The 10,232-nt window shown below is 42.2% G+C and overlaps 1 protein-coding gene across 3 annotated transcripts in view; it reads right to left on the bottom strand.

Annotated features, from left to right (window-relative positions):
* Positions 1-1,241: 1,241 nt before the first annotated feature.
* Positions 1,242-10,232, bottom strand: part of TBC1D30 (TBC1 domain family member 30) — a 374,894-nt gene continuing 365,903 nt past the window's right edge. For 2 of the 3 annotated variants that reach the window (XM_078676239.1, XM_078676248.1), the window contains exons 13-14: positions 5,624-5,683; positions 1,242-4,775 (exon numbers count right to left, since the gene is read on the bottom strand). In XM_078676239.1, the coding sequence (XP_078532365.1) occupies positions 4,006-4,775; positions 5,624-5,683 (830 nt within the window). In that variant the 3' untranslated portion in view covers positions 1,242-4,005. The remainder of the gene's footprint in view (positions 4,776-5,623; positions 5,684-10,232) is intronic. The other variant, XM_078676257.1, reaches the window with a different exon arrangement.

Raw genomic sequence — 10,232 nt, 5'->3', positions numbered from 1 at the left:
ATAGGTTGTGGTGACAGAGAGGGGTAGTTTAGGCAATGGAGAATAACAATCATTGTTAGAGGTTTTCTTCACATGATGTTAAATCTCAGTAGTTGCTAAGAAGAAAACAAATCAACCATCCTAAATGAAAGCCTTTCGTCCAAAAACATAATTTTACTCTTCTCTTAATAAAAAGTGTTTTTATTGATCAATAATGTTTTCCATGATTTCTATTCCTTTCCTCAAAATGTATTTTTGCTCAGTTTTGAGATTTCTCTTAATTTAAAGGAAATACCCCAACACTCTGATTTTTATCTTCCATTCTTCAAAACATCCCTTTCTCAAAATACGATCTCTAATGGAATCCCGGGCATCAAAGAGGGCCATGCTCAGCAGCCATGAGGGCGAGCTCATAGCACTCAAACTTGGTCATCTGTCTTTACTACAAGCAGTGAAGCCTGATGGTTGTTAAGGCAAATATAAAACACAATGGCAATGTCTTACTTATGAATATATGTAGAGAAAATATTTGACCATGTTGCTCTTAGATCTATAGAACTGTACCATTGAAGAAGACAGTCTAGTACTGTTGGATAAGTGTATTTGAAAGCTGTGGACAATGAGAAAGGGGAAACCTTTCACAAGTGAAAACTGCACAAGAATTTCTCAGTTCTTTCTGTGATCACATGGGCTTGTTGAATATACAAAATATTACTGCATTCTTTGGAGGTCTGAAGAATAGAGCCCAATCTGTAAGACCTCCGCAGCACTGAGCAATATAACAGGTTTCTGAGTTTGAGAAGGATCCAATTCTGAAGGACGTTTTTTTCCATTGCACATCACGGAGATTGAATTTAATACACATTACTCACCATGCTAACTCTTTTACTGTATGGGATGTCCCAAGTCACAGGGAATGGCACCCGAACATAGCTTAAATGTGAGCTGAGAAAATACATACCACAGACCTTGCTATATCCCACACTTGTGGGTTCCTCTCTATCTACATGCAAGGCAAGAGACGAATAGCAGAATGCGGGGGATGTTTGTCTGAAGGCAGGAGTGGTAGAACTATGGCTACAGTACAGGCGTTTCTATAGTGCATAACCTATAGTTAATTTGTCCAGTCCACCCCAACTTTCTTCTGACTAATAGAACATGTGAATATATTTTCAAGTGGTGGGGGGGAGGGGAAGCGAGACAAGCAAACGTGTTAACCAGTACAATGTTACTAAACAAGTTTGTTAACAGAGATCAACAAATTCATCATCAGCTCAGGAATTTATTTCCATGGAAAAATCTTTACATACCAAATAAGGCACAGCATACAAGACTACTCTGCAGATGACTTAGGAGCGCTAATATAGACCGAAGCTACCCTGCCTTCACTGCATGTGCATGAATCCCATACCTACGAGACAGGCAGGAAACCTTGTGCATTACATGATGGAAGGTATTACCAAAAGGCAATTCATACTTTTGAAGTCAGTTTTCCTGGGGGGAAGGCCACAAGAGGTGACAAACAACCTGGGAATCTAATGTTGGGGTCCTGTGCAGGCAACGTGTAAGGCATCACTTAACATAAAGAGTGCTCAAAAAGACTTTTAAAACTTGAATAATGGATTAGAACATATGGGATTACAATCTCCAGACTTAGTTAGATGTCAAGGCTCATAAAAAAACAACAATGAAAGGACCAGGTTAAATTCTGCAACTTGTGCCACTTCTGAACATGAGGGAAAATTCAACAGAGCCTCCAATTGAAAAATATTGTGAATGAGAGTTGCAGCTGACCCCAGTCGTTTTTGGTGTGTTTGTCAGGACTCTACTTAAATCACGGACCTCGGAAAGTGTTAAAGAAAGCTAATGGACAGGAGATCTGTTTGAAGTTATTCCCTTAATTCTGGTTTGTCAAAATCAATGAACCGCTAGACAAAGGAGCCTGTACACCATTGAGTGTAATTCACCTGCCTCCTGGTACCAGCAAAAACCCAAGAGCAGGAGAGTCCAACCCATCCAAGAAAAAATCTACTAAATAGTTTATATTTATGGTCAGTGCAAAACGATCTGATCATCTATTCATTGTGATCTGAATAGTTAGATTAAACATCTTTTCTCACATCAGCCACACACCATCTTCTGAGATGAAGTGAGAATTTGAAGAAAAGTTACATGGTGGAAATGTATGATCTGTGTCTTCAAGGAACTTTCAGAAGTTTTAATTAGGGTTCATGTCTACATTGATGTTTTGTATGGACTGATTTGTAAAAGAATGGGATGGGTCTTGCCTTCAGACAGGAACTCCAAGTGATCGGCTTCTGGGACCTCTCTGGTGTAACCTCAGTAGTCAGACTAGAACAGTAGACAGTAGAGCCAGCAAGCATGTGGGGCATGCACGTCCATTTAAGTCACAAATAAGCTTCAAAATGACTCTGTCAGGAAGAATATCAGAGAGAGTAAGCAACTGGATACCAGCAGGATCACTAGACATAGGCCATAATTGCGTTTCCATAGAGGCACTGGGGAATAAGGGCCGCACAGACACTTTGAAACGCAATCTAGTAACACAGTTATGACATATTTTAGGATTGCCACCACTACAACCAGTAAATCAAAAAAACCTTCACTTGTGGTTGAGAGAAACTGTTTTGCAAGAACAAGTCTTCTGTCAATGGGAGAGTAAAGTGCTCCACACCATTCATCTGAATAGAAGGCATCCTCAGCTTCCTAGTTAGAATCTCCAGAATGTTCCACTGATGTTAATTAAAAAGCACAGGTGAAGCAATTTCTTAAACACTTTGTAAGAGTGTAGCAGGTAGGCAATACAGCCAGGGTGCACTCAGCACCCATGCAATCCAAGCGCAACATGAGGGAGTTCGCTTCAGAAAATATGGCTTACCACAAATGCCACTGCCTAGGCCGGGCAGCAGTAAGAGAAAACCAGGGTACGGTCTCAAAGAGGATTAGTAATAATTCGAACACAGAACTTTCAGTTGTAAAGCCTGTGTGATGTCATCAAAAGGAAGAGAAAACTGAACTGTGAGTGTATAGGGTAGCCTGTAGTGTGCAAACACCCTGGCTTGCACAGCTTTAACTTTTCCTGTGCAAGCTTTGTTCTTGTGCCTTCCTTTGAGGCACCAGACATTCCTTCAGCTTTAGGAAGTAGTTAAGTTGAACAAACAGGGAAGATGACTCACCTGTGCTTCTTTTTTCCGTTCCTACAACTGAAATTGCTAGATATCTGTTGCAAACAAATTGACATCTTTGTATTGTAGCATGACGCAAAGGATCACTGCAAAGATATTTTCATTCACAAATGAACTTGGCAAATACAGAAAGTCACCTCTGAATTGTTCCAAAGTCGAAAATACAAATGGAAATGGAAAACTAGAAAAACGATGATCCAATCATAACACTATTCTGGCTATGATCAAACCACAGCTCTGTTCTGCCTCTGAGTTTAGAAAGGACAATCTGATTTGTTAAAGCTTACCCAAAACATCCCATCCTAATTTAAAGCAATTATTTATGTACTGCTATAATGTTCAAGCAGAGGTTGAACTGTACAGATGAAGGTGTTTGTTTAAAGATTTCTATCAACTAGTTAGTGCACAGTATAAACAGAGTGATTGAGATATGATTTCATTAATGCTTTGCATGCCAGTGAAACAAAGGACAACAGAGTTGCAAGAAATGTAACAATGAAATAAATAATGGTTACAAAATAATATTTGTTTACAGATTCTTCCTTTTCCGTACATCACTAAACAATACTGTAAACTATCATGCTGATTTTGTCACATAACATTTGTAATTTATGTGCTCCGTACTCTTGTTATTGTCAAAGTGACTTTCGTGCCACAGTTTAATTTAAATAATGATGAATCCCGCAAAGAATCAACTCAAGGGCCCTTTGAACATCGAGGACAATCACCGGTCAAGAGGGTTGTCTCAATGACTTTTTTATGTGCATTTAGATAAATTACCTAAAACATTTCATTAGAAATATAAAGTGCAGAGAGGACGTCATCGCTTCTTCGTTACAGTCACTCCATTGGCAGGGCTGCTGAAACTTCTGCTCATCTGTGGAAAGTTTACAGTTGGTGTTCGATTAGTAGGTCCATACATCCCTAAATTTCTTGCTGCAGTAGACTTCTTCAGCGGTTTCACACTTGGGAAAGGGCTGAAAACTTGCATCTTAAAAGTATTTGCCTTTGGAGACCTGCTTAATGTTCCACTTTCACTACAAGTGCTAAGTGAGTCAGATGAATCCCTCTGGCAGTGCAGGCTAGCAACTTCGGTTTCTTCACCATCGTTTTGGTTTAGTTCTAGTGCTTCCAGCTTGTTTTGAACCTCAATTATGTTGGCATTTGTATCCATGTAAACAGGCTCTGGAGACTGTCCATCAGCTTTCAAACTGGTCCTGTCTTCTGAGCCGCGGTCATCCCTTTCCAGGCTACTAGATGTGTTTACATTTTCATCCTGTGCACTGGAAGACTCGGGTTTAAGAACTTCACCATGCTCTTCTATAAGCCCAATGGTGTCCCCAAAACCTAATTGGCCTTTTGCTCTTGCAATGTTTTTTCGATGTACTCTGATGTGAGTACGCCAAGGAGAATTCAGTTTGGTTTTAATATCTTCATGAGTGGCTGGTGAGGATTTCAATCCAGGAATCTGAACAATTGCGTTCTTTGCTGACCTGTTCGTGGTTTTCATCTTTTTCCCCAGCAAGAGGTGATTTATTACTGGAGAATGATTAACCTGGGATGGAAGGAGGCTGGTGACTGGCCCTTTGTCTGGAAAAAATTAGGAGATTATGAAAACAGTGACAACAGCAGTACAAACAATACAAGGCAGGACATTAATACTGCCTTATTGTTTCACAATAAGATGGCTTACTTCTTAAAAGTTTTTAGGTAAACAATAGTTGTTGTAATATTCAATTGCCTCACAGGTCTGTGTAAACAATGACATGAAAACGATTCCTTGACCAGCATTCAACTATATGTAGTCATTGTTCCAGAAACACAGATTTACCGTGATTACTAACATTACATCATAAGTATGGTGTAGGGAAAATGAATGGTCTTAATGCAAACATGAAGACATTGCTGATCAATCTCACATTATCCATAGGAGAGTAGTACTGTCAAATGGAGTGAAGGATAAACAAGTTTGAAGGATAGATGATTCAAATTAATACACTAAATTAGATAAGATCTATATTACTGAAGTAGAGGATGAAAACATTTTCGAACAGAGAGCAAAACATTAGATTAATCTGAGAGCGTATGTCAATCCTTGAAACATGAGAACGTGTTAGTATTTTAACAATGTCAAATATGAGCCCTGAAGGACTGGTGTTTATCACCCTTTTGATATTTGCTGGATGCAACTTTTCAAAATTAATTATGCGTTACTGATATAAATCTTTTCAAATTCAGTATTTATACTTTTATAAGTGCAAATTATGGCACCTTCACAGACCTTTGTCATTGCATGAATCTATTAAATTACTCTATAACAAATCCTTATTAATGGATTTAACAGAGGCACGTCACCCAAGGTTCAAGGATTCCATGGATTCGAACATTTCATTAGTGAACCAAGCACCATACACCCAAAGAGTTACATCTGTAAATACCCTCAGTCAGCTGCTCCCTGGGATCAAGTCGGATCCCAGGGCCTTTGTCTTCTTCAGACCCTAATGAAAAAGTGATATGTACACATAACTTAACACTGCATGGACATTCAAAACTCAAGTGACAATAAATGGCAATGAGAAACAAGAGTAGTTGAAGACATTTTAATCTCACAATGCAGCAGCTCGGTCAAAAGGAAGAGCCACGGACAATGAAGCATAGCTTTTAAACATTTTAACATTATGTTTGTTTCGTTGGAGCATTGTTTAGGTCACAATGTAAGGTGGAAATCAACAGTGAGTTCTTAAAAAGTAGGTTGCTGTACGCAGATGCACCAGACAGTGTGGTTTCTTTCTTTCAGGAAGACTTGTGCTTTTATGAGAAATCCTGTGAAAGTCTACTGGCAAACTGTATACACTTAAGGAGCAGGTTTATTTACTCCAATGAGCTACGAATGATTTTGTAACTGGAAGCTACTTTGGCAGTGCAGAACCAGTTCAATTCACAGCCACATTAAGCTTGATGCATAAGGGTACCTTAAGTGAAATATCCTCCAGATTCTCTGTGTGATATGTAAATCTGAAATAAAATCAAGGGTGTACTTGTGGAAAATAAATCTAATTTTGCAATGGATCTCAAAACCCAAGCAGCCATCACATAAGGGAACATTCAGCAATGGCCACTGTTGGTGATTAATAGTGATGTCAAACTGGGTAAATCGAACTGCTTTTCTCTACATCGAATGGCTTCTTTAAAAATAATGTGCCACAAAGGAGATGTTCTGTTTGAGAAGTATTGCATTTGTGTGTACCCTTGTGTGCAAATGTAAACTGCCACCCAGATCCCATTTACAAGATCCTCATAACCATTCTGTCATTGTTTCAGGAATAGTTTAAGGAATAGTTTGCTAGATTAGCATTTATTTCACTTTTGCCTAAACAACCGGAAAGGCAGCTACTTAAAGTGAGACATGGTGGTCTAGAGGCCGCAATATGCATGGCAGTGCTGCTGCAGCACCGCCAAGTATATTATGAGTTTCCTCTCAGCCTCACTTTTCACAGTGGTGAGCCCGCCATGAAAAGTTAGACAGGAAGAAACAGAGGGGGCCCTACGAGGGCCACTTGTGCCTCTGGGGATACATGCAGTGGGCAAATGAGGTGCCCTGCTGTCTTCATCACCCCTGTTTATGCATGGAATGGACTTAACAGTCCATGTTGTGCAGGAACGACCTTTGATGTTCCCATTGCGATGCCTTTTTGAAAGTCACTGCTGCAGGAATGCCAAAGGAGCGCCTGGCAGACTACAAAAATACTTATAATCTGGCAGGCAGGCGAACAGCTGTGAGCTTTGGTGGTGCCGATAGCGGTGTGGCAGCCTGCACCGTCAAAGTCGTAATCAGGCCCTTAGTCTGCAATCAGGTATTCCTTCGATTTATCATTGAACCTCTTACTGATGAATGCCCTTATACCGAGATAAAAACAGGTGTTAGACAAATTTCAGAGTAAAGGATGAGAAAAATGTGCCATTGTTGGAAGAGACGGCTATTCTTGTATTTGTTTTAGACTACTTGTGCTGGGTTGATGGCACAAAGTAAATAATGCCTTCAAATAAGAGACTGTAAAGCAGTATTTCAGTAGTTTATCACAACTAGTGAGTATTCTTCAATTATCATTAGATATTTTTGTAAAAATTATATTACTACTTTATGGAGTATTTGATGAACTTTGTGTTGTGACAATATGTGATTGTATAGCGATTGTTTTTTAAGGCTTAGAAGGATTAAAATCGGGTTTCAAAGTAAAGAGTGGCTCTCCACCCTCCTTTGCCTGATCATTTTCATCATGGTAATGAAACCAATACTCTCCTATCCACAGGAGATAGCAAGACAGGAGGTTCACAGATCAATCTAGTCTTAGCAAGGGTGTCTTCTGATTATTTTGTCTCATAAAATGCTGCTCAGCCTTACTTCACTTGGTCCCCATATTTCTTGGTCCACATCAGTAAGCATCATATGGAAGTAACCAAGATGAACACCCCAGTGTGGTCCTGCCATGGGTGGCCCGGGTGCTGGATGGCAGCCGGGAGATCTCCTACTACTCTGGGGTTCGGCAGACTCATCCGATAGCCCCCAACAGCAATGGCCATTTATACACATTGCGCTTACTATCCTGGAATGTTAGTGGAATGCACACAACTCATAGGCAATATTCTATAGTCTTCTACATAAGGCAACAGGGGGCGCAAATCATCTATCTTCAAGAAGCACATATAAATTACAGAAGGGCTGGTGAGACTCCTTCTCCACCAACTTTTCTGCTTACACAAGAGGTGCCTTGTTCTGGATGTGGGCGGGAGTTCCCTTTCAAGCACTTAACACAGCTATTGAAGGGACGGCCAATATGCCTTTGTGGATGGACCGCTGAATGGCACCCAGGTCCTTTTGGGTAGCATATACATCTCGAACACTGACCAGCCTATCTTTATCTCTGACCTCTCACACAGGCTATCACACTGGCCTGCTATACCAAGGATCCTCGAAGGGATGTTAACTGTGTCCTAAATATACACTTAGACATATGACCCCCGCCTCTCCCCCCACTGCCGCAATGCCCCAGCTCCCCACATAGCTGCAAACTTCTCGAGATGGCTCTCATATTTGTCACTTTCGAATGTCTTGAGGCGACAGAAATAGACTGCTCCGGTTTACTAATGTTAAATGTTAAAAGATTTCTAAAGCGCATGGCTGCCCGCAAGCGTCCCAGCGCTGACAGAAAAAACAGGCGAGCACACGAGAGGGAGGTTACGGGAACAGCCAGGTCTTTAGAAGTTTCCGGAAAGGCAAGAGATTGGGTTGGGCACAGAGGTCCGGAGGGAGCGTGTTCCACAATTTAGAAGCGTTGTAAGAGAAGCGCCTGCCTCCAGAGCGCGACTTCTTGATCCTGGGTGGCAAGGTTAGGTGGGTATTGGAGGATCGTAGATTTCTGGAGGTAGTATAAGGAACGATGAGGTCCTTAAGGATGGGGGGGGTGGCTTTTCCGTGAAGGATTTTGTGGGTAAGGCAGAGGGCCTTGAATTGCACTCTTTGCAAGACGGGCAACCAGTGCAGTGCTCTGATGGCCGGTTTGGCCGAGCAACGATTCTTGGTGTCAGTAAGAATCCGGGCGGCAGCGTTTTGCACTACCTGGAGCTTTGTTGTCACTTTATTCGGTGCTCCAAAATACAGGGCATTTCCATAGTCCAATCTGGACAGGATGAGGCCCTGTATAAGGAGCTTTCTTGACTGAAAGGGGAGCAGCGGGAGAATCTTACGAGTGGTGCGTAAGAGACCAAAGCAGACTCCTGCCATTTTCCTTGCTTGGATGTTCAAGGTGAGGTTTTGATCGAGCCAGATCCCCAGGCTTTTGATGTCTGATTTGGGGGTTGGAGGCAGGCCCATGCATAGGGGCCACAAGGATTCCGGACGGAAGTGAGTGATTGCCCATCACCAGTATCTCCGTTTTGTCACTGTTGAGTTTCAAGTGGGACCTGTCCATCCAGCTGACTATATCCCCCAGACAGGAGTGCAAATTGATGTTAGGATTTTCCTGCTGACTGAGAGAGACAACCAGCTGGGTGTCATCCGCATATGTCAGGAGTTTAATTTCGTGGGGGGTGACGATTTTTTCAAGAGGAGACATGTATACGTTGAAGAGCGTCAGGCTCAACGAAGAGCCCTGAGGCACTCCGCAACGTGTATGGGTCTCTTTGGAGATGTAGTCACCCTCCGCCACCTGAAAGGAGCGACAGTGAAGAAAAGATTTTAGCCAAGACAGGGCAGACCCTGAGATACCAAGGTGTCTGAGCCGCTGAGCCAGGATATGGTGGTTGACGGTGTCGAAGACCGCACTAAGGTCCAGGAGGATCACTGCCACTGACCCTCCTGCATCAATGATCTTCCTAGCCTCTTCGACAACCGCCACCATCGCGGTTTCAGTACCCTGGCCCGGGCGAAAACCTGTTTGAGAAGGTTTGAGCAGGTCATTGAGTTCCAGGTAATTGGACAGCTGGCCGTTAATAAATTTTTCAGCCATCTTGCTAATGCAAGGGAGAAGAGAGATCGGCCTGAAGTTAGTCAGGTTTCGAGAGTCCAGGTTAGGTTTTTTGAGTAAGGCTCTGACCACCGCCTTCTTCCAGCTCGGGGGTACTGTTCCGTCTGCTAGTGAGGCATTGATCAAGTTCACCATCGAAGCAAGGATGGTGGGTGTTACCTGTTTTAAGTACTTGACTGGGGCTGGGTCACGCGGAGAGCCACTCTTAAGGAATTGAAGGATAGGAGATAGAGTATCCTCACTAATGAGGGTGAACGTATCTAGTCCTGTGTTCGGGATCTGGGCCTGCGTCAGGCAGAGGTGCGGAAGGTCCCCAGGAATGAGAGGGGGAAGTTGGTGTAGGATGTTTTGGATTTTTTGATCAAAATAGGTGGCTAACTCGTTGCAATGATTGTCCGAGAGATCACTCGTGCATATGGGCTCCGCGGTTTTCAGGAGGTTTTTTTTACAATTAAAAAAGTTTCTCTGGACGAGCAATATGCAGTACTGATTTTTTCGTTAAAGAAAGCAGTTTGCGCAGTTT

The sequence above is a fragment of the Lissotriton helveticus genome, chromosome 1_1 (assembly GCF_964261635.1).
Source record: "Lissotriton helveticus chromosome 1_1, aLisHel1.1, whole genome shotgun sequence".
Taxonomy (NCBI): domain Eukaryota; kingdom Metazoa; phylum Chordata; class Amphibia; order Caudata; family Salamandridae; genus Lissotriton; species Lissotriton helveticus.
The sequence above is the reverse complement of the archived record's forward strand: the minus strand, read 5'-3'. Positions and strand labels throughout refer to the sequence as shown.